Source organism: Mirounga leonina, unplaced genomic scaffold (assembly GCF_011800145.1).
Source record: "Mirounga leonina isolate KUSES-001 unplaced genomic scaffold, KU_Mleo_1.0 Mir_173, whole genome shotgun sequence".
Lineage (NCBI taxonomy): Eukaryota > Metazoa > Chordata > Mammalia > Carnivora > Phocidae > Mirounga > Mirounga leonina.
Genome location: NW_023270447.1, coordinates 4,436,800 through 4,462,000, shown reverse-complemented (window position 1 = coordinate 4,462,000; position 25,201 = coordinate 4,436,800). Strand labels below are relative to the sequence as shown.

The 25,201-nt window shown below is 43.4% G+C and overlaps 1 protein-coding gene across 1 annotated transcript in view; it reads right to left on the bottom strand.

Annotated features, from left to right (window-relative positions):
- Positions 1-23,736, bottom strand: part of VAV3 (vav guanine nucleotide exchange factor 3) — a 357,055-nt gene extending 333,319 nt beyond the window's left edge. The window contains exon 1 of the mRNA XM_035017895.1: positions 23,339-23,736. Within this exon, the coding sequence (XP_034873786.1) occupies positions 23,339-23,542 (204 nt within the window). The 5' untranslated portion in view covers positions 23,543-23,736. The remainder of the gene's footprint in view (positions 1-23,338) is intronic.
- Positions 23,737-25,201: the final 1,465 nt, after the last annotated feature.

Below are 25,201 nucleotides of genomic sequence, written 5' to 3'. Positions count from 1 at the left end.
GGGAAGGAGCTGCCAGATAGGAACAGAAGGGCCAGAGGCAAGAGGCCCTCAGGGATCTGGATTCTTAGACAGGGGAGCCTAGGAGGACACTGGGGATAGTTGGGGACAGAGGGAATTCCAAGATGGAAATAGCTGTCCCCTGCAGAAGTAGGGGTATGATTAGGAAAGGGAAGGAACAGGAGAAAGAAGAGGAAGTAGGCATGGAGGGAAGAATAATTCTTGCACTTCAAGTGGTGAGTTCCAGCCTGAGGATGTGCCCAGTCCAGAAACAGCTGTTCTTTTCTTCCATGTTTCCTGTTTAGATAAGCCCAGAGCATTTGTGTGCTATTATCTCATAGCAATGAACCCATCATGTGCTCAAATATCTTCACATGTCCCATAGGCTTGTAGCTTTGCTGACCTCAGGAGTGCCCAACACACTGGGTATTCAGTCAGGATGCACAGAACAAGAGAAAAATAAGAAAGGAAGATAGAAGTTTTGTCCCTTGTGTAACAGGAGTTTCCTTTAGCATGCTCTCAGCAAAACTGCAAGTGAAATTGCTATTTTAACAATGAGTAGTCAAAATAAATAAGCTAATTACCACATTAATCAGCTCCCTCTCAAAACAAAACAAAAAACACCACCAACAGGGAGGAGGGAAGTATGGATAGTTTGGCATCCCTTTGTTTTCCTGAATCAATTACACTCACTATATTACATCACATATACATTTTAAATATATATGGGCACATTCATTCTTCCTAAAAGGACTTTCCTCCCCAGACACCAATCACTTCCATTTTTATAATTTCAAAACTTGGCTTAAATGTCCCTACCACAGTGACACCACACGAATGCCCCTTAGCTTTTTAGCCTCAAATGCTCAAACATTGAGAACTTATGGGATCCAATGAATATTACTCCTTTTCTCCATCTGACTTTAAAACCAAATGAGTAGATGTCTAAGTCGGAGATTTTAAAATGTCAGCTTTTTATTCTTAAAAATTTATTAGGAGAAAGGGCTTAGGTGTGTAGCCAAATGAGCTTACTAATACCACTCCTACAATTGAAGAACACCCCCAGGGGGCAGAACCTGCTCCATAACTGACCTTAATGGTAGAGAATAGACCAGAATGTATCTTCTCTGCAGGCATGTAGCTCTGAAAGGCCCATAGAGGGCTGCCACTCAGGCCCAACTCCTGATCCCAAAGAGATTACAAATCAGGTAAATTATTCACCTATTGGAGAAAAATGAATGAAGAAAAGCCAGAGATGTTGCTCAAATGGAAGTCCCTCCTTGTGAAAAGATTAATATTCTCCTTAACATTCCCTTGAATTTTTTTCCTTACTCATTAGACTTCTGGGCTACCAGAGGTGTGGCTGTACCTCAAAGGGGAAAAAGATCAGTCCCCTAGAGCAGCCCCATCCCCACTTCCCAATGCCAACCACTGTCCTTTGGGTAGTCTCTCAGGATCACAGGAGTAGAAGGGGAAGGTTCTAAAAGAGATCAGAAACAACTATCAGATAAAATAATGCTAAGGCCATGCTGAATCCCAAGTTGAAATCCACTCTATTCTGATTCTAAACTATGCCTGGCCATGTTGTTCAACATGGGTTACCTGGGGTTCTGAAATGAGTTTAATTACAATACTAATCTAACTAAAAAATAAAATGCAACAAATAGCGAACTCCCAAATTTAAATATAAACGTTTCAGTCTGAATTTCTAAGTCAGTCCAAAAATTAAATCCCCTTGCAAGTTTAAGTGCACAGATGTTAAATCCCAAAGGAATTAAATTCCGACCTTGAATGATCTTACACACACACACACAGTCCGGTCTTGGTCTGAGTTTCCCAGGGAAGCAGGTAGGAAACAAAAAGCTTGCATGGAGATATGTAGTTTGGGAAGTGATCTTAGAGCAGGAGTGAGGGAGCAGGGGGATGGAGATGGGGAAGAAGGGAAGGAAAATACAAGGATACATTCCTCAGCTGACCATTATTGAGACCGATGCTCAAGACCGTTCAGCCTCCTAAGGAACCCAATGAAGAATGCCTCTAAGCTGTCCTCTCTGGATGAAAAGGGGGAATTTACCCCACTCTTCCCATCCCCCGTTGGTCAAATGCAGCCAACCCCCTGTTGACTCAACACTTTCCAGTTGCACATACATGTCCAACAAGTTCCAAGGACCCCAGAGTAAGGAGCCCAGAATAAAAAGGCAGAGGTACAGAGTGTCCCCAGGCAAGGTACCCTCCAGGTGCACCTGTGAAGTTCATGGAAGCCTGCACAGAACTGGCCACTGCACCTGTGGCTAGAATAAGAGGCGAGACAGAGGATATAAGAGGTATCCAAATACAAAGTCCAACCGTATTAAAGGCCAAATTCATCTTCCCAGATTTCCCATTCTGTCCACTCCCACCAGGAGGAGTTCTTGATGCCTAGATAATGTGGCAGGGGTTTCCGTTGTTTGGGTTGTTTTGGGGCAGCTTCAAGCTATCAGAGAATGTAGTCCCTTTGGGACCTCTGATACTGATTCAGCTTTATCTGTCTTTTTGATATGCCCCCACTTCTAAGGAGCCACAGGTCACTGGTCCCCCACGTATCAAATTGAAAAGAAAAGTCAATCCTCAGGCCTTGGAGCACTACCTCAAGCAAAAAAGCCCTTCTGAAACTTGGCAAAAATCAAGACCCACGTATATTTTTCCAAAGACACTGGTAGAAACTCCAGGGAGCCTGGGAGAGTAAGTCATCAAGCTTCTGCCTTCGGCTCAGGTCATGATCCCAGGGTCCTGGGATCGATCCCTGCGTGGGGTTCCCTGCTCAGCGGGAAGCCTGCTTCTCCCTCTCCCACTCCCCTTGCTTGTATTCCCTCTCTCTCTCTCCCTCTCAAATAAATAAAATCTTAAAAAAAAAAAAAAAAAAAAACTCCAGGGCATCTAAGAGATGGAGGGTCAACAAAAAAGAGCATGAACTTTTGCCAGGATGCCCATAATACTATGCCAAGGGGACAACTATCCATTGATAGATGAATGGATAAACAAAATGTGGTATATACACAATGGATTATTACTTAGCCTTAAAAAAGAAGGAAATGCTACAGCATGGATGGATTTTAAGGATATCATGCTAAGTGAAACCAGCCTGTCACAGAAGTACAAACATTGTATGATTCTACTTACATGAGGGACTCAGAATAGTCAAATTCAGAGAGGCAGAAAATAAATGGTAGTTGCCAGGGGCTGGGGGGTTGGGGGGGTTACTCTGTAATGGGTACAGAGGAGTTTCAATCAGGGAAGAAGAAAAAGTTCTGAGGATGGACGGTGGTTATGGTTGCACAACAATGTGAATATGTTCAATACCACAGAACTGTACAGTTAAATGGTAAAAATGGTAAGTTTGATGTCACTTATATTTTGCCACCAAAAAATCAACAATAAAACAAACAAAGAAACACAAACCTCAGCTAGGGGACATCTCCAAGCAGGTTAATTTTGGCCCTGTGCACTTACACGCTAGAGGGACAATCCAACAATGCACAGTGTCTTCTCTCTCAAAGAGTGGCACTGAGGTTTCACGGCCTTCTTCCAGATTTATTAGTTTGCAGTGACGGCAGCCCCAGTCCGCTCATGCCCTAACTAGGGAATCTTTCTTTCCACACCTGCATGTTCAAATCTTCCGATCTTCCAGCTCCTCCCTGAGCCCCGTGTTCCTGGCACTCAGGTGCTGCACGTGCACTCTGCCTAGTAGATTCAGCATTTCCACAATCTTTCAGAAGCAGGAATTTTTAGTCTTGGGCCACACCATGTGTTGCAACCGCCTTTTCTGTGTACTTGCTGCGGGCTGCGAGGACGGCCTTCTAAAGGAAGACTATCCTTTCGTCCTCACATTTGTTCTTTCTGAACAAGCAGATTCCAGATCTGTTCCTGAAGCCCATGTCCCTGGTGGCGTGGGAGGACCTACACCTCTGCATGGACAACTCCAGATACACAATTCCTGTGCGTTTTTAGGACCAGGTCCTCAGTACCTTTCTTTTGCCAGAAGTTGGGCTTAACCCTTCACATTTAATTTGTCTCTGCCAATCCAAATTTCTTTTGAGAAAGACTGAGGCTCCCCTTCCTTCTCTTCCACCTCAGAGCGATCATAGTTGGGTGGAAATGAACAGCTAGCTTCCCGAGTTAGATAATCCCAGCCAGGACGTTATTCCCACCAGGCATCACCTAACCTGGAATGCACCCCATCTTTCCCAGGCCTCCCCTTGCAAGTCTACCTCCATGATGAACCTGGGCCCGAGCTTTCAGGGCACAGGTGATACAGCAATTCATCACCTTGAAACTCCATAAACTCTTCAGTATTTTACGTTGATATCTCAGGGCTTTCCCTCTTAAATGCAAATTTTGTTACTGGTTGGTATTGCCACCCCAGGACCATCACCACAAGCCAGTGGGACAGAAAAACACTTCATACATAGAAGAAGGTGCCACATGTAAACACTTGCCAGGCTCTACAGTGAAAAGAAAGTCCCTTGCATTTCAACCTCTATTGGCCAAAATCTTGATGCATACACATGATGCAAGTTTCCAGCAGTTCCTACTTCAAGCTCTAGCTAAATCTTTAGAGGGGCACTTTGCAATCTCCTGGATTTTTTGGTGAAAAAAGTTCAGCTCTTTTGCTGTATTTCTATAAGCTCATAACCCTTTCTAAATAGTACTACTAGAGTGAATCTCCTTTCCTTTTTATATCTGTCCATCCTGGGTTAAGATCTCCTTTTCCTTTCATAGCTCATGTAGCTGAACCTTTCTCTTGGCTTAGTCTTTTCAGTCTGCTCCTTTTCTGATAAGGCCAATAATTCTCCAAACCACTCTAGTTCCTCCTTGATTTCCTTTAAAGAAAAAAAAAAAAAAAAAACCACCTGATCTCTACTTAGTAATCATCTTAATGTTTGGATTTACAATTATTTCACGGACTCATTTTCCTATCTAAAACCAAGAACACAGTATATACTTCTTAACTAAGGAGGCTCCCATTCCTTTTGATTTTTTCATAATAAAATCTACAACTCTTCTATAGGTGAAGCCACAGTTCTAGGATCCAATGGCCTGAACTTAGAGAAATCAACAGATCCAGAGCAAACATAATTCATGTTTTGGTATGGAGGAACTTCTGTTTAAGTATTAAAGTAATGCTTCTCTCCCCCCCTAGGCTGTATAGCTCTGATCCTTCAGCTGCTTGACCTTGAGACCAAGTCTCTCTGCAGAGAGGATGCTTTCTTGGTCTGCTTGTGGTGGGTCAGTTGAGGTTGGTTGCATGACCGGTGGTCTATAAAAATCTTAGAGAAAGTACACAATTACATAAGATTCATCCCTCCAGGGCCTTCCTTTGGCCTGGAATAAAATTAACTGAATGTGGTAAAGCCACTTTCTCACTTCCTACCTTGGCCTAATTCACACAATTTCAAGGAGGAACCTCACACAACAGCAGTCTCGAAACATTTTCACTTTTGCAATACAAAGTCCTGGCCAGCAGCTTTGGCTAAAACACATAAAAGCAGCAAATGCTAGTCCACCCCAAAGGACTAAAAAGATCAACAGCTTCCTCAGCCTCACCTACAGCACCAATCCAAGTGGAACCCAAAGTTTAAGTGCCTCAGCCCACCCACAAAACCCAGCTAGGATCAGCGCACCCTGCACTTGCTAAGGCCTAAATGCCCATCACCAACAATGGTGCCTGGCTAAGCCACTTGCCTGTGGACTGGACCATATAACCTTCCCAGTCCCCAAAACTCAAAGTAATAAATGCTCCTCTTCCTGAGTGAGGAAGATCTTCAGTGCCTAATCAGAGCTTTGACTACAGTAGAGTTCAACAACTGTTTGAATAGATGAGTAGAAAAATGAACTCACCTTCTGAATGAACAAAGCACAGTTTTGAACTTGCAGAGGCTAACGATGTAACACAAAATAAATGCAAACCAAAATGGCTGGAGTTCTCAAGGGCCAGAAAATGTATCAGGCATAATCTAATCTTTTAGGAATGCTCATCTTCGTCATTAAGTCCTGCTGCAATTTGGGTTAAGATGATTCTCTGCCCAGCCTCCTGGACGGTTCAGGTAATGCTATTATAGGTCTTGGATGAAGAGTGTTGGCAAAGATGAAAGACTACTTGATGCTAAACTCTGCTTGCTACAAATATTTGCCCTCTTCTCTTCAGACTTGTCCTCATTAATATGGAAGATAAGAAAAAAATAGGCAAGATCTAAAAAAAAAAAAAGTAGGCAAGATCTAAATTACAAAACATATTTAGGTTTTTAAAAAGTCTTTGGAAAATACTTCGATGTTTAAGTTCACAGAGTAATTTGAAATCACAAAGGCTTTTAACAAATTATACCTAAAATTCTTCTTTCTTGTATTTATTGCTATTAAGTTATTATATACCTATTGCTAATAAGTTACTATTTATTTATACATTCCCAAAGATTTATCGAGCACTATGTGCTGGTCCCCAAGAATTCAGCAGTGAATGAATGTAAGTGGGCTCTGCCATCATGAGGCTTAGGTGTAGCAGGAACATCAATCCCTAAAACAAATATTTCTAAGGATGATGGGTTGTATAAATGGAGAATTTAAAAACCAAGAAACAGACAAAATGGCAAGCTCCAAGTCTAGAGGAAAAAGATAGGGTGACAAATTCTGGGAATGGAAAAATATCCAACATGACTGCAGGAGAATGAGCAAGAGAAAAGGGAGTTGAAGCTGCAGAGGACAACAAGGTCAGATCTCAAAAGGCCTTCTTTACCCCCAGAGATGAGGAAGCACTCTAAGTTATAAAAGGGTTCACATGATGGGGGTGGGTAGGTGTATGTTAAGACTGAAGATGCAGCTGGGAGAATGCATTGGCATAAAGTAGAATATACACAATTCGGAGGCACCGGGCCAAGTGATGGGGCGGGGTGGGGGGGAAGCACAGATGCCTTCAAGACAGACAGTGAAGGCTGAGCAGTAAATACTCTGCACCAACTAAGTACTTGACACATACTGTGAGGTGGCTACTTGTATCCCTTGTTAGAGATGAAAAACAAATCTAGTGAATTTGCTCAAAGTCACCCAGTAAACAAGAATCGAACCTAAATGATACCAAAACTTTAGAAATTTGCTCTTACGTCAATTAGAAATACTTTTCTGCAAACCATCAGGCAGCATATTAATAAGAGCTGCAAAATGTTTATAACTTTTGACCTAGAAGATTCACTTTGGAAAATAAAGTTGAAAGCAACAATCCAAAGTTGGGGAATAATATGTACAAGGACATTTATAGTCATGCTATCTATAAAGGAATTGGAAGTAATCCAAGTGACTGACTGAACAGTGAGCATATCAAGTGGACTATATTATTTTCACAGCTGCATACTATTCCATTATCACTTCCTACATGATCCTGAGAAAATTACGGAGTCTTTCCTAAAATTCTTCAGCTATAATAATTATGCCCCCTTGGTGAATCTCTCAAATCTCTAGGGAAACAAGCATTACTAATACTAACCATAATCGTATTTAGTGGAAGGACTGTTATCGCCACTTGCTGATTAAAAGTTTACAATGTGCAAAGCTGAGAGGCTGGAACTTGTCATACATTATCTCATCTAATCCTCATGATGAACTACAGTAGAGACAGTGTTATTCTCAGGAGGCCACTGAGGGACCAGAGAGAGAAGTGAAAGAGCCTACCCTAGATCATACAGCTTATTAGCACATCCAGAATTTTAACTGTAAAGCCTATGTTCTTGTCAGTATACAATGCCAACCCCTGGTGTTCAAGGAGAAAATGAAGGTTCAGAGAAACTAAGCCAACAGAGGCTCAGAGATCACAAAGCTAAAGAGTGACAGAGCCAGAATTTGAATGTAAGTCTCCCAAATACTGGTAGATTGTTTTCTCTTTTGTTCTATCACAGTTGTCAAATATGAAATCACCAACAGGTAGATAAAACTATATAAGTTAAATCACTTTTAAAGTCATAATATTCTTTAGATTCTATTAGCCTAAATAAAACATTGGCAGAAAAAATACAACAGAAGAGAAAACTTGCCGAAGATCAACAGGATGTTATTCCAAAAGGACTGATGGGAAAAGCCCTATATCATGGAAAGATTAGATGAGTTGGGAGAAGGAAAGTGTCCCAGTTATCACCAAGTGCCTACCATGCCCCCCAGGGCTATGCTAGACATTTTGCCTCTCTGAGCTCACTTGCTCTCCACAACACTATGCAGGAAGAATTATCCCTACTTCACAAGCAAGGAAACTAAGATGCTGAGAGACTAAGGGATTTGCCCGCAAGTGCTCATCTAGTGGGATGAGATTTGAACTCAGGCTGGTCTGGTGCTCAAGTCCACGTTCTTTCAATATACCATGCTGCCTGCTGTTACAAGAAAACTGGCAAAGTATGAATTGTTTTTGCATCCTGTGATTAAGATGAGGAACATAAAATCTGGCATTCTCGTTCAACCAGTATTACAGTTGGTGGTAGGAATTCATTCAATAGTCATTCATTCACAGGAGCTCTCCATCTATGCCAGGTACTAAGATTAAAAACAAAGCTGAAGAACAAACGGTCCACAATTTTATGGAACTCATGATTTTTGGAGAAATAACATAGGTTTTGGTGTTACTTGGGAATCTGAAACACTGTTATCTGACTTAAAACGGCTAAACCTCAGCTATCTTAGGAACCAAGTAATTCTGGGCGGCAAAGTTTCTGGATGGTGGAGGTTTACTCCTTTAAGCAACAGATCTCTCATTTCACAGATGTTTTTATAATTGACCCTTGAACAACACAGGTTTGAACTACATGGGTCCATTTGTATGCAGATTTTTTAAATACATATATGTACAGGACTTTATTTTCCTTCTGATTTTCTTAATTTTTCCTCTAGCTTACTTTAAGAATACAGTATAATGCATATACAAAATATGTTAATCAACTGTTATTAGTAGGGCTTCTGATTAACAGCAGGCTATTAGCAGTTAAGTTTCTGGGAAGTCACAAGTTATACATAGATTTTCAACTGGACAGGGGGTCAGTAGCCCTAAGCCCTACATTGTTCAAGAGTCCACTGTAATCATTTTTCAATGCTTTGTCAATTTTTCCAGGACTTTCTGAGCTCCAAAATCTGACACTTTGTAACCCTATTCCCACAGATTTCCCTATACTACTGTATCCAAGGGATGGATGGACAGAGGGAGGTAGAGAGTAAAGGAGAGAGCTGAAGGCAAGAGAGTAAGGCCTTTATAATAAGTACTTCACAGGAGAAATTCTGAACTCAATTATTTTCCAATCTTCCCAAATATTTTGTTGTTTTTGTTTTTAAGGATTAATATGATTTAAACTTCTCTTAAGGATCTGGGTCTTAAGTATTCTGTCATAAGAAAAGTAATGCACTGTTACTCAGGAAACCAAGTAACCTTGGGCAAATCACTGCATAATGAGGGCTCAGATTGCCCATTTTTAAAACCAAGGAGCTGAGCTAAAATTACCTCTAAGGTAATTTTCCAGCTCCAGAATTGTATAACTCTTTGAACAATACAATTAGTTGCTATACTGGTCCATTCAAAGAGGACGATCCTTCCCTAGAGCCCAGTGCAGTATGTTGGATCAGTTTGGCAGCATTTCTCCACAGTCCAAGATTAATATGGTTTTTGAGCTTTTGAGTCCATGGTTTATAGGGTTTGTTTAACTACTGTCAATTTAACTTTCAGCTGTCCCTCTTTCTCATTTTAACTTGCAACCTGTAATCTCCCTGGATTTAAAAAACAGGCTTAAGAAACACTCAATAAATGAGTACCTACTAAGTGCCAAATACGGAATGTGCATTACTGCAGTTAATTTCATCCCTACAACGTTGCCAACAGATATTTTATAAATGTGGAAACCCAAGATCAGAGTGCCCAAGGTGCCCAAGATTATAAGTGGCACAGCTAGGATCCAAAGCCAGGTTGATGTATTCAAGGCCCAGGTGCTTTCAACTACACAATGTTGCCTCATGAGTTTATGAGAATAGTGTGTAAATGAAATGTCCTTAGGTTTTAAGTCAGAATCTAGGAACTGTCTAATGGCTAGTGTAAATGAAGTTTAGCTTATTGCATTTACACAGAATATAAGAAATCTATTTTACCTCTTCTTTAGAGAGACAAGGGTATTATTTTAGTATTATTAAATGCATTTCTTCATTTAGCTTATTTTACATAAAACACAGCAAGGCAACTGCCAAATGGGCAAGCTTGCCAAATAGCTTAAGGCTAGCTAGGTAGGTGAAATTAATTTATATGCATCACTGAAACTGGTGAACCACTTATTAAACATGGAAGGGAAAAAATCAGATCCTTTACCAAATTTCTCATTACTCTTCGCTAAGGTCACTAAATGGAACTATATATCAAGATTGAGGATTCAATAAGGATTTAACTATCAAAGCCACCACATAAATACTCCCAAGAGTCCAGCTTTTATCATTTTATTTATTTACAGGAATGAAACTGATGTTAACAACAATTGACACATTCTCTCCTTAAATGAGGTCTCTGGAAGCACCCAGATCTTTCATGTTAGTGCTCATTCTGAACTCCAGAGATTTCCTGCTTCCTCCTCACTGAGGATAAATTGCTGTATTCTACTGAACCCCCAAGTACAGTTTATGGGAAAACACAAGGTTCTATTTTCAAGTACACCGTCATCATAAATAATCTCAACTCAAGCATTTCTTGTGTGGCTGACTATGTCCTAAGCTTACTAACTTCCTTTAGCCAACAAATGCTTTTTCATATTTGAAGGTCAAATGCCAGGGAATTTAAAAATTTTCTGCCAAATCTACATTTTGGAGTATCACTCTGAGAATTAGCCTTTCTCTGCCAGGCACAGCATACATAATTAAGGAAAAGTTGTCTTAACTGAATGACATTACCCAACCCCCCTCCCCCCCAAAAAAGCTTGCAAAAAACAGATGCTGTAAGCTGGCTGCAAAAGGAGACAGGCAACCTGAAAAAGGTGACTTGAGTTTCTGGTTCATGGGTGGATGTTCACTCAAGCACACCACTGGCCTCTGGAGACCACAAAACCAAAAAGAGTACCTCTAGTGTATAGTGTCCAATTTCCCCAGAATCAAAGTTTTCATAACCCCTGGTCCTCTCTGGGCTTCTAATTAAATGTTCTCTTCAAGACCCAAAACTCTCCCCCAGGAAGGCAGCAAAAATGTGTGCATAAACGTAACTTGGAAAGTTTGGGACAGCTGCTACTCCTAGTAACAGTAACAGGGGTCACCAGTTGGGGGGGTGGTTGGGACAGATGGAGGACAAGACTCAGGAGGACCGGGTGGTAACGATAAAAACCAAGTGAACCTGCAGGGATGGAGGAAAAGTTGGGGACTCAGTGTCTGAGATTTAGACAGCTAGAGTCTGACTAGGGGAATAAGAAGCCAAGAGGGCGACAAGAGGCACAGCCGAGAGGTCATGAGCACCAGGGCCAGCTGCAGTGAAGCTGGGCAGTTCACACAGGCTGGTGAGCAAGCTTCTCCAACAGCCCTCTCGGCTTGGAAGCAAGAGCAGGAAAGCCTGTGAGGAGGGCACGGCAGGGCAGGGGTGACCGGCCCAGCTGATGTCACAGAAGGTGAAGGGAACTGGGGATGAATGTGGAAAGTCTGACCACACATTCGGGCAGGACTCAGGAGTATGCAGCCAAGAAAGAATGGACCAAGGAAGGAAGAGGTATCAGTCAACAAAGAGCACAGGGAGAATAATGAACGGTTAGGTAGGTGTGAGGAAGTGAGTTGGCAAGTCAGGAGGTTAGAGGCAGAAAGAGAGCAGGCTTTGGACACTTCTGCAGATGCCCATTATGTAGCTGAATCTCTCTATACGGTCTCTGCTCCCTCAGCATTTAACATATTCAAGAGAAAGGGCCATCATCTGATATTGCAGGCTATGCACCAAAGTCCTAGAACTTAACATCTTCACACCAAATGCAAATGATGCGGCCATATTCCAGTCTTAATGTTATGGAGGATATTTCATCACTGCTCAGAATAACTGTCCTGCTGGGGACATCACTGAGGGCTGAGTGTCTTTGCACATTCTTCATCTCACACACACTCTCCCCGCCCAGTTTCTTTCTCAAGCCTTCTTCCTCTCCTGTAACCACTCATGTCTCTTTCTGGTCTCATCTCGCTCACCCAGCTGCGTGCACTTTTGCACCTGCCTTGTAGCATCCAATGACTTACTTCCTTTCTGTATTCTTGCAAAAAGCTGACTGAGGTCAAATCTGCTTTCTCCTGGCCCCACAAAAGCAGAAAGTTCCTATAATTTATCTTGAGGACTCCAGTACCCTGCACATAGGAGATTCTAGACAAATGTCTACGGGAAGGACAGAAATACCTTGAGCCAGGCACACACATTCACACATCATACCCTGCACATAAGCAAAATTATCAATGCACCCAAAAATGCATTACCCCCTACCAAACATTTGCCATGCTCATTCACTCTAATTATGGTCTCCCTTCCCCCCTACCTTGGTTTTATAAAGGCATGCCTGAAGTAAAATCCATGCTGTGTAGACTAAAAGCCACACTGGACCAGGGACCGAGTTTTATTTACCTTTAGAATCCTCAGTATCCACTACAAAACTTAATATTTAATAGACAAATTGATGGCTTAATCAATGAACTCATATGCACAAATTCCCGTAAAAACAGAACCAAACAGAAAGCAGAAGAGCTAGGAAATTACCAAAACACAAATAATCCATGAACTAGATCATCAGACTCTCAAGAAGGTGAAAACTAGTTTCATCAGTTTAGACATTTCTAGCTGAAATACAGTAAACTTCAGTGCAAGGTAATACAATGTCACTTTGCACTTGCAGGGCAGGCCTGGTTTCCCGAACATGTTCCCAGGCATTTCCCCACGCAAGTCACCATCTAAGCACTCAGCTTGGTAGCAGGAATGATAAACTTCACAGCATTTGGAATTAGGACAATTGGACTCAAGTCCTGTCTTCACCACTTCCTGTCTGTGTGACCTTGAGCAAAGTCCTTCAGCTAGTGCACACCTCCATTTCCTTCTCTGTGGCACAGTGATAAGATCTTGTTCTTCCTGGCTCTGAGACTCATGAGGATCAAGGATGTGGGAGAGGAGGAAGGAAATAAAATCTTGCTGAGTACCTACTATGCCCCAAGTGTTTTACAAAAATTATTTAATTCTCATCACAATCCTGCAAAGTAGGTTTTACGATCTCTTGCCTATGAGGAAATGGAGACTCAACAAGTGAAATAATTTTCCCAAAATCATCAAGTTCTGTGCCAGAGCTGGGATTCAAACATCTCTGTCTTGTCCCAAAGCTCTCTTCATGAAACCATAATGCCTTCTTAATGAGCTCTAAATATGCATAAAAAATTTTAGCTGCTATTCAGCATATTACTGCTATGTCAGTGTTTGCTCTTATTGCTGTAAGTGTGGAAGACAGAGACAAAGAGAAGCAGCTATTTGGTAACGTCACATGTCAGAGACAGAGCTGCACCTCACAGGTCCCCGGACTCCTGGCCTGAAGCCTTTTCATTAAACCATATTGCCCCATGCTCCCAGGAAAAGGCTGCTGACATTAGCGGGCACAGAGGCAAGATGCTTGTTTATTCAAGCCAGCTGTTACTGATCTATTTTAAGACAAGTACTTTGAAAATCATGGAAGGTGAGTATCAAGTGTTTCATTGACTATTCCATATTAATTGACCCTTTAGAGAACTCCCATGTGAGCAGCATATCCTGCTGGCTTCCTGTTAAGCAAGCAATTCAAAGGCTGACTACAATTCTCGCAACACGTATTTTGAAAGCACATTCAGATAGCGGCACAAAATTCTAAAATCATTTCCTATGAAAATCAAAAGTATCTACTTCTTTGCTGTTCGTGGTTCTGTCCACTAAATGCTTAAGACCGGGGAAAGGCAAAATGCAAACTTGTGACTGCCCTTCACACAATGCAGGATCTATGTTAATGGGGCGGGGGGTATAATATTCTAATTAACATTCTAAATAATAGGTGTCCATGCATTTACAAGAAGAATTGCTATAATACAGAAAGGGGAAAAAAAAAAAGAACCATTTGAAAGCCTGCTATTTACAACAATGATGTTCCTGCTACCCAGAGAAATGTAGGCACTCCTGACCCCACTAGGGAATAGAGCATAAAAAACATGCACTCAGGACCAGGTGTTACCAGGCACAGTATTAAAAGGCCAAAAAGGACCAGCTACTCTTATTCTCTTGCTCTCTCATTAACTTTCCTCAGTTTTTCTACCTGATTTTATTTCCTTTCCCCATCATAAACCTGTCAGAGGTCTATCTCCCATTTTACACTGCGTAAGATAAATGTGTATAAAATAATCCAGTTGATACATTCAATACCCTGAAACCAAAATTATTACTCAGTAACTAGTATGGAGGATTAGTGATAACCACAAAACCAATCTGAGAACATTCCTCTAAAGCAAAGGCTATAAGAGAACAAATACAATGGGGGAAAACAAATTCACAATTCACATTCAGGTGTGCCAAAAGCCTTGCTGAAGAAACTCCGTTTGCTTTAAACATTCTAATTCTAATCTTGGCTCCACCCTGAACTACTTGTTAACACAAATCCTAGACTCTTCTTAGCCTTGGAGAGTAGCTATCACATGAGGATAACTAACAGTGACTGTTTCATGGTAGTGTGACAAGGAAATTTAATGGAAAGTGTTAACCCTCCACCTTGTAGGTTTCTGCAGTAGTAATCATCACAGTAAAAATCATTAACACTTGAGTATTTGTTACGTGCCAATCACAGAGCTAATTCATTCCTTCAGTCCTCACAACCACCCTAAGGGGTAGGTCCTTTTATTATGCCTATTTTAGATAAAAGGAAGAACAACAAACGGTTCTAGACACTTTCTGATAGTCAGTCACTCAGGTGGTTAAGTGGTAAAGTAATATCTATTATTCATAATGCCACCCAATCAACAGATGTTTTTGATTTTTAATGATAGTGCCAAGTACATCTTATTAAAATCCATAGAGATGTTTGAAAAGGTAGTAAACAAAGTCGTCATTTCCCATTCATCCATGAATTTAGTTTCTGATTATGTATGAGTCTTGGTGTCAATTTCTAGAGATGTATATAAATAAACAAGCCTATGGCAGCCTCAAGCAAGTCACAGCCTGGAAGGGACACAAAGTATTGCGAAAACGGTGCAAAGAATGTGCTCTGCCTATGTATACTACACAGTGTGGCACAAGGCAGTAAGTGATCAGCCAGGGTGACTTTTTTTTAACATATTATGTATTATTTGTTTCAGGGGTACAGGTCTGTGATTCATCATTCTTACACAATTCACAGCGCTCACCATAGCACATACCCTCCCCAATGTCCATCCCCCAGCCACCCCATCCCTCCCACCCCCCCACCACTCCAGCAACCCTCAGTTTGTTTCCTGAGGTTAAGAGTCTCTTAGGGTTTGTCTCCCTCTCTGGTTTCATCTTATTTCATTTTTTCCTCTCTTCCCCTATGATTCTTGGCCTTGTTTCTTAAATTCTACATATCAGTGAGATCATATGATAATTGTCTTTCCCTGATTGACTTTTTTCGCTTAGCGTAATACCCTCTAGTTCCATCCACATCATTGCAAATGACAAGATTTCATCTTTTTGATGGCTGTGTAATATTACACACACACACACACACATATACATACACATACCACATCTTCCTTATCCATTCATCTGTCAGTGGACATCTAGGCTCTTTCCATAGTTTCAGCCAGGGTGACTCTTGAAAGGCCTCTTCAATCACACAGATAAAGGCATTTCAAGCACAGAAATGGGCACATGCAATAACATGGACATTTAACAGCACAGTTCATTTGAGAAGCCACAGAAAGTTCAGGAGCACAGAGTGAAAGAAAGCTTTGAGAGGTGGAGCAGACACCCTTAGCCAACTAGACAACAGGTCCTTGTATGCTTACGAAGGAATCTGGATTTTATCCCACTGTCCATAAGGAACCACTGAACAGTTATAAGGAGGTTGACTAGCCACTTGCTCCAGCATTTCAGGTAACCCTTAGGAATCCTCACTCTCCATCACACCCAATGTTCAAGCAAGCCTTTGTGGCTCTACCTTGAAAATATATCCTGAATCAAATGAGGGAACTAACAGCATTTGTGCATTCAAATGGTAAGATCCAGAAGAAAACAGATGATGCAGGAAAGCATGGGGATAGAGTGACAAAGGGACTGGCCTTCACTAGGAGCACTGATAATCCACCCATAGAACAGGAGAGAAAGCATCGTCTATGGGCACAGATGCAAGAAGGTGAGAATTTGAGAAAGCTCTCCTTATTGTGTTTTCTCAGCAGAATAGGAAGCAAGGTCAACCAGATGAGAGGAAAGAACGGAGACAAAGGTGAATGAGATTTAACAAGAAAAGGTACCAGGAAGGTGGGAGGATGGGCAAAATGGGTGAAGGGCAGTGGGAGATACGGTCTGGCACTTATGGAATAAGTCACAGGGATGAGATGAAAGGTACAGCATAGGGAATATAATCAATGGCACTGTAATAATGTTGTATAGTGACAGATCATAGCTACACTTGTGGTTAGCATAGCATAATGTATAGACTTGTCCAATTACTGTTATACACCTGAAACTAATGCAACATTGTGTGTCAACTACAATTTAAAAAAAGATACAAGTAGTCATCTGGGAGAGTCAGAAAGTAAATGGGCAGTTCTCAAACCTTTTGGTCTCAGGATCTTGTTACACTCTTTAAATAATTGAGAAAAAAATAATTATTGAGAACCCCAGCAGCTTATGTTCATGGGGGTTAGATCTATCAACATTTAACATACTAGTAGTCTCAACTGAGAAATCTTTAAAATATCTACAAGCACATAATCCATGGTCCATCACAGCAATGACATCAGCAGGATCATGCAGCCTTTAGAAAACTCCACTACACACTTGTGAGAAAATTAAAGAAAAGGCAAATAATGTCTTAATTATTATATAAAAAAAAGATTTTTGGCCTTATGGAACTCCTAAAGGTATCTCTGGACCTCTGCCAGGAGTCCCCAGACCACACTTTGAGAACATCTGGTCTAGAGAAATGCAATCAGATGGCTGGGTAGCCTAGAGTGCCCACTGAGGTTAGGGATCATGAATTTAAAGTGAGAATAGTCTGAGTGTCCTAGGTTTTCCTCCATCAGACCCAGCAGCCAAGTTGCAGGCAGGAGTAAGTGGAGCATTGCACTTTATTCAAATGAGTTTCACAAATCAAGAGGAGCTGAATTATCATGACTGCAGTATTTAAGCTAAGGAGGAAGGAAGTGAAGACATGAAGGCAGTGAAGAGGTGGTAGGACCAAGAGTTCAAAAGATTGTTGGAGTTCAGGTATTAGAATGAGCCAGAAAGAAAATAATAAGCGAACAGGATGCTTGACACTGAGAATATGGAGGGTAATTACTAATAGCTTCAAACTCCACAGCTAAAACTGAAGGTGCTCCCTTTCCCTATAAAATCTGCACCTCCTCTGTATTGCCTCCCCTTCCAAGTGCCCCCATCACCCAAGCCTGAAACACAGGCTCATTCTAGATACTCCTGGCTCTCACTGCATTGAAGAGGCCCCAAAGCCTTGTCCGTTCCAACTCTCCATCACATCCATCTTTTTGTCCTTCTCTACCCTTCCTGTCCCACCCCTTTCTCTGGCATGGCATTCACTGACTGCCTCCTCCCCTGACTGAACTTCAGCAGCAGGTTTGCTCACGCCCAGCTCTGCCCCATCAAGCTCATCCCTCCCTCTGCTTTTGGGCGGGGGGAGGGCTTTGCACAATGAAGTCTGATCATGTGATTTTCACCACTCCATCCGTGAAATGATGGCACCAATAGAGGCGGAGGTGCCAAACAGGCAGGTATAGGCTATCGGCATGAATTTGGGATCCATTGAGGTATGAAAAGCAGGTAATGTTACAGTGACATGAGAAGACACAGGAAAGAGAATACGAACAAAGACAATGAAGGAGGCAATTCAAATTTCTATGGAATGTTTAAAGAGAAATCAGCAAAGGAAACAGGAAGGGATAGTAAAAGCAATGAGAGAATGAGGAATGTGTACTGTAGTAGGAATCAAGGGAGAATTTCAGAAGGAACAGAAAAGGCCATGTCAAATGCCATAGAGAGTTTAAGAAAAATAATTTTGAAAAGGGTCTATTGTATTTGAAAATTAGGAAATTGGTATCCATACTGAATCAAACCTGTCTGCATTACAAACATGATATAATTTTCCCCCATCAACAAAACACACACACACACACTTTCCCATTTCCCTCACCCTGGCAGCCATGGGACTGCACCTCACCAATAATGTCTCAGCACTTTACCCTTTATCCCAGGCTCTGGTTCCTGGAGAGTCCAGGTTAAGCCATCAAGTATGCCTACAGAACAAGTGCTTAAGATGCCTTAATAGGACTCAACTCCTTTACATGAAAAGATCTCAATTGGTATGAAGTTTAACATTATGCTGACAGATTATCCAAGAGAATAATCTCACAAATGGCTAAGAGGTTACTGACTTCTGAGGGGACTGAATAGTGACATTATTTTGAACTAAAACTAACTGCACACCACTCTTTTTGGACAACGACTGCCTTTTCACCTCCCTGCAGTATAACCCAGTCATTTTCACACACCACCACCTTGTTTGGGGGGCAGGGAGTGCAGACATGTATTGGAACACCCACCTTAAGGCTAAAACTAATATAATCATAGCTTTTAAAACCATGTAGAGTTATGTATAATGAAAATAAAGTTCTCCCATTTTTTTCAACCTTTTTTTGACAAAGTAGTAACAGCATCAAAGCCCAACTTCGTGTTAGTAGCTTGGAAGGAAATCCTGGGGATAATAGTGATATACTCTTTTAGAACTGCTGCATCACCAACACTTGCTGCTCAGAGTCAAAAACACGGAAATCAATGACAGAGGAAACGGCATCAGAAGAGGGGCAATCTGAGTGAAAAGTTTTAGGAACACATTAAACTTATTTTGTATTTTCTTATACACATACTTGTTTTTTCCACACATACATATACAAGACTGCCATGTGATAAAATTTGTCTAAAACTAAAAGCTCTTTTAATAAGTATAAAATTAAAATTCTATTGGATAAGAAAACAACCCTCTATTGTTGTTGTTGGGAGTATTGTTGCTGTGGTGGTGGTTACTGGAAAAGAAAAGAGAAGGATACTTGTATAGCTCTCGGTATTGATCCTCTCCTCCTACCTGCTCTTCTCCAATGGGGTGTTTGCCCATCACACACCAAATCTGTTTCTGTCAAATCGCCAAAAAATTTCATTTTTGACAGTCCATCCTCCATCCTTGTCTTACTAGATCTATCAGCAGCATCGGACATGTCCGCTCACTGTATCTCCCAGGAACACTTTATTCACTGGGTCTCCTGAAGCCACACTCCGATGATTTCCCTCCTGCCTCATGGCTATTTCCTCTCAGCTCCTTTATAGGTTCTCATCCTTCTACCCTTGGCATGTGGGCAGGCCCAATGGCTCACCCCTTTGACCTTTTCTTTCTACACTACTCCCTACGTGATATCATCCTGTCTCATGATTTTACATACCACCTATACCCTGCGGACTCCAAAATTCACATCTATATCCCCACTTCACCACTGCCTGCTCAGCATCTCCACCTAGATGTCTACAGGGCGTTTCAAACATAACTGGCTCCAGACCTCCCTGCCCCCTTTAGACATCCGCCGAAAGCTAGCCTTGCTCCAGTTTTCCTCATCTCAATGAGGGCAACTCCATCTTTCCAATTTCTCAGGCCAAAATTTTGGAGTCACTCTTGGCTCCTCTCTTCCCATATACCTAATCTGGCTCCATCAATAAACTCCTGCTGACTCTCCCTTCAAAACATATGCAGAACTGAACTATTTCTCACCATCTGCCCTGCTATCGCTCTGGCCAGAACGGCCATCATCTCTTGCTGGGGTGACTGTATTAGCCTGTTTCCATTCTTGCTGTTCTACAGTCTACTCTCGGCACACAGCCAGAGTGACCCTGTTGAGAAGGTAAGTCAGGTCAGGGGACTTCCCATTTCACTCAGAGTGGAAAGTCCAAGTCCTTACAAGGACACATTAGTCTTAAAAATCTGGCTGCCATTTTCTCTCTGACCTCATCATGACCACTCTTGCCCACACTCACTCTCCTCCAGCCACAAAGGCTTTGCTATTCCTCCAGGATACCCATCATTTAATTGGCCTCAGGACCTTTGTACTTGGTACTCCCTCTGCCAGCAATACTCTTTCAAACATCCATATTCCTGCATTCCCTTACCCTCTTCAGGTCCCTGCTCAATTGTCACCTCCTCAGAGAAGCCCTTCTTGACTACCTTCTATGAAATCGAATCACATTTTGCTCTAGTCCCTTACTGGGTTGAAATCTCTTCATAGGACATATACATGTAGTCATTTCTTTATTGTCCATCTCCCCCACTAAAATATAAATTCTTTTAGGGCAGGAATTTTGTTGCCTTTGTTTATTGCTCCAAGCCAGTATCTACAACAGTGCCTGGCACACAGAGCCAGATAGGTGTTGAAAGAACCCTGAAAGCCTGAATTCACTTTAAGACAATTCAAAGTTTACCTATACCATACACAGTGGTCAGTAAATTCATAAGGTGTATTACTCTCATCCCAGGACATAAAGAAAAATTTTCCATTTCCAAATAGTAAGATTAAGATAATCTCATTGATAGATTTACGGTTGGTTATAGGCATTCACGGAGACCTTCTTAACCACTAAAAATGACATCAAGGTTACAACCCATGCCCTTCCACAATGCACCCCCGATACAAGTATCACAGATAAACAGTTCTGGGAGAGAAGAGCCTATGTGCTTTTTATCCTAGCTAGAACACCCTTTCAGATGAAAAATAAATCCAGATGCCAAATTTCTTGGATTTTCATGAGTCATGAAAATGATGAAATGGGTGACTACTGATTAATGTCTACCTCTTTAATTCATTTTAAACAAATTCTAAATCATTCAGGTACTAGCCTTCAGGGGTTCACTTTTGCGAGAAGCCCTCACTCACAGTACATTACAGAGAAAAAAGCATTGAATTTGGAACCAGAAATCTCAGGACTGGACAGGCTTAAGATTCCAAAAGCAAAATAGCCCAAGGAAAGTCATTCAGCTGTTTATCTCCTTATAAGCTAGTGGCTTATCTGATAGCACAGTGTAATAATTCCTTTAGGGTAAGGATCCTGATGTGTTCACTGCAGTACCCCAGCAGGGAATCGAGTTCTTAGAGCATCATATGTGCTCCATTTTCATTAATGATGCTTATAATGATGCTCCTCAGTGATCAAAGACTAAATTACATTGGCTATATTCAACAAAGAGCACAAACACGTTTGAAAAGATTCTCATCCACTGTTAACATTCAAATAAAGGTTAGAAGAATAAGAGAGGAAGATCCTCAGCTGTCCAGAAAAATTGATTATTGAGAACAACTTATTGAACAACCCCTGAGGGTTCCAGGAAACTGAAGTTTCAGGAAGTGCACACAATACTGTATTCCCTGATGGAGGGCCAAAGCATCCTGATCCACACTGCCTCCTGAGGCTATAGGCCAGGTGGAAAATGGTGATCTGTAAACTCACAACCAACTGCAGCTCCCTACAGAACTTTGCTCAGAACAGCAGCTTCCAGCTTAATGGAAATGTCTGTTAAACCCCTTAACAGGGGGCGCCTGGCTGGCTCAGTCAGTTAAGTGTCTGCCTTCAGCTCAGGTCATGATCCCAGGGTTCTGGGATCAAGTCCCACGTCTTCTGGCTCCCCGCTTAGTGGGGAGTCTGCTTCTCCCTCTCCTTCTCCACCTGCTTGTGCTCTGTTTCTCTCGCGCGCAAATAAAATTTCAAAAAAAAAAAAAAAAACCCTTAACAGGATATCCAGAATTGAGACAACTCTGAACAGGTCCACAGATTTGGCACTCATCATCCAGGATTATGGGAAAGTATGAAATAATTTACCTCACTTCTAAAATCATATAGTTCTCACCACTTACAAGCCCGTTCCGTCTGGGGGACTGCTGACCAGCTGACTGAAAGCAGATAGGCTAGGCAAGGGATGCAGAATTTGGGGTGCAGAGGGACCCTGGTGAAACACTGACGTGAAGAAGAGATGAATGTGTGTGCTCTAACTTTAATTATTCAATTTTATGAAGTCAGTTCCATTGTAAAAGGCTGCCAAGTAGTTGAGGCTCTACCATTCAGGATTAATGATAAAATATGTCTTGGAGGGGACCCCTCCTCCCTTTTAAGTTGAAAGTGATTTTTTAATATTACAAAGAGAAAATAGATGTGCTGACCGGTGTTTAAGATCTTTCTGAGTGGAAACTTTCTGGCAGGACCACGAAACTACTATGCCTCTGAGCCGTGACTTCTGAGTTGACTCTAGGATGCACACAGCCTTCCAGAATTGCTGGGTTTTTGTTTTTGTAACCCCTCGAGGAGGCACCTCCAGGCAAGGCTACAGGAGCCAAGAGGTCACCACACCACCTGAGCAAGCCCTGAATGAAGGAAAGCACAATCTCTAGCGAAACTTCTTGTTTCCTGTCGCTGCTGACAGAGGTTGGACTCCCTCCTTCTCACATAGCTTAAGAAGAGCTGTAAACACAGCCTAGCTCGGCAGCTGGCCACAAGCTCGAGGGGCTTTCGGGGACAACCGCGGCATGGTGCTCCCTTTTCCTCCCTTTGACCAGTGGCATTCCTGTACAGATAACGGTACCGGAACGCCCTCCACTTCCTAGAGTCATCATTTATGTTACGGTTCCTCTTTCAAGAAAACATGGGGACGAAACGCAAAGCAGAAGAACAGACTAAAAGCAAAATCACCCCATCCGTTTATCCCTCACCATTGTTATTGTAAAAGAGCTGGATCAGATTCCTTTTGTTGCCCTACACACACACAAACGCACAAAAGTAGGTGAAGGGCACCCTAAGACAGTTTTGGTTTTTGGTTGTTTTTTTTTTCCCGCCTCACAGAAAGCCTTTACGAAACCCTCATACCATCTCCGGACGCAGGACTTCAACATTCTGCTAAAGACCTAAACCGCCTAAACCATTTCAAGCCAAGGTATGAAAAGCCGAAGCGGTCCCCAAAGCAGAAGGCTGGGAGGCAGGGCAAGCTGAGCGCACCTAGATGTTTGCATTTACACAAAGAAATTAGCCGGATGATTAATGGGAGATGCCGGCTGGAGGCGGAGGCGCCCGCGCCGGCTCCCTTACCTGGGACATCTGCGGCCTCAGGTTGATCTCCTTCAGGTTGATGGAGTGCGCCCGGAGATTGTTGAGTAGCTGGCAGAGCAGGACTCCATCGCGGAGGGTCTGCGCCAGGTCGAACACCTGCGCCGAGTCCCAGGTCACCCGGTGGTTGGCGGGCAGCACCTTGCAGTGGATGAGCCACTGCGCGCACTGCTTCCACGGCTCCATGCCCGACGGCTCCGGGACGCGGCCCGGCCGGGAAAGGCGGCGAGGATGCGGCTGCCGCCGCCGCCGCCGCGGTTCCTCCACGCCCCGCCGACGCCAGCCGCGGCCGGCCCCTGCCCTGCGGGCGTGCGGGGGAGCGGGCGCCGCGCCGGCGGTTCGGGAGCTCCGCGCGGGGCTCGGGTCCTGTCCCGGCCCGGCTCCTCCGCCGCCGCCCGGCCGCCGCCGCAGCGAGTCCCGCGCGCTCTCCGTGCGCCCCGGCCGGCTCGGCGGCGGCGGCGGCGGCGCACAGGCTTCCGACTCGCGAGCCCGGCGCCCGGCGACTGAGCATGCCCAGCGCGCCGGCCCGTCTCGCCGCCGTCTGCGAGTCCCCAGAGGCGCGGTGGGAGAGCGCCGCCGCCCCGGCCTGGGGTCGGTGCCCGGGGCGGGGGAGCCTAGCGCCCCCGCCCACCTCGAGCCCGCGGGTTTGCGGAGGGTCCACGCCCCCACCCCACCGCGGGCGTCTGGGGATTCTCCCTCGGGACGGTCTCCGCTTTGGGGACAGTGGGGCTGAACGCTGTAATACAGAGGGGCTCCTACTGGGACCCCCCCACCCCGATGGCGACTGCAATTTCTTAAAGGGTCCGAGGGGGAGCGAAAGATTAACTGGGGCAGCGGGACTCCCTGAAGAAGTGAAAAAAGGGCCCAGAGCATCTTGAGAACGCCGTGCTGAAACTTGGAGAGATCGTCACCCCTCACCCCTTCCCGTTCTAGCCCCTAAATTCTCTTCCTGCAGATAATTCCTGTCTCCAAGTTAGTTGCTGGTAAGAATGTTCTGGCACCTTAGAAGTGTGTGTGGAGGGCGCCTGGGTGGCTCAGTTGGTTAAGCGACTGCCTTCGGCTCAGGTCGTGATCCTGGAGTCCCGGGATCGAGTCCCGCATCGGGCTCCCTGCTCGGCAGGGAGTCTGCTTCGTCCTCTGACCCTCCTCCCTCTCATGTGCTCTCTCTCTCATTCTCTGTCAAATAATAAATAAAATCTTTAAAAAAAAAAAAAGTGTGTGTGGAGACGCCTGCGGAAACCTACCCCTAACCCCCAGCCTATTTCGACGCCAGGTGTTTTTCACTTAGAGACGGTTTCCCTCGCAGCCCGGTAACTGTTCATCGCCGCCGCAGTCCCGACGCTCTTCATCCGCACTGAAAGCAGCGGGGGGGGAATAGGCCGGCGAGACGCCCTCGGAGCGCAGGCGGCCACCCGCGCATGCGCCGGTGACCCGGGACCAGGTTGGAGAGCAATTAGCGTCGGTCCTCAGCTGCGCGGGTCGGGCCCAGCTCTGGGACCCTTGGAGAAGTTGGAACATAACCCCAGATCTCAGAGCTGACTGAAGCAGCGCATTAACATTTCCTACAACCTCTGGGGCCTCCAGATTGGGCCGCTTTTACTCCCACTGCCCCTCAAAACCAAAAACAATGTTTAAACTATTCATGGCAAGATACTACCACATTGAACTCCTACTGTTCTGTATAAACGTGGTCGTGGCTCGCCCTTTCCAGATGTATCCTTTTAAATTTTGAAAATAAAAAGTGGAGTTTTAGATTTTTTTATTACACTTCCGTAGCTCAAATTTTCTATTACGAACCATATTTTTGAGAAAGAAGGTGGAAAAAAAATTTTTAAGTATATCTGA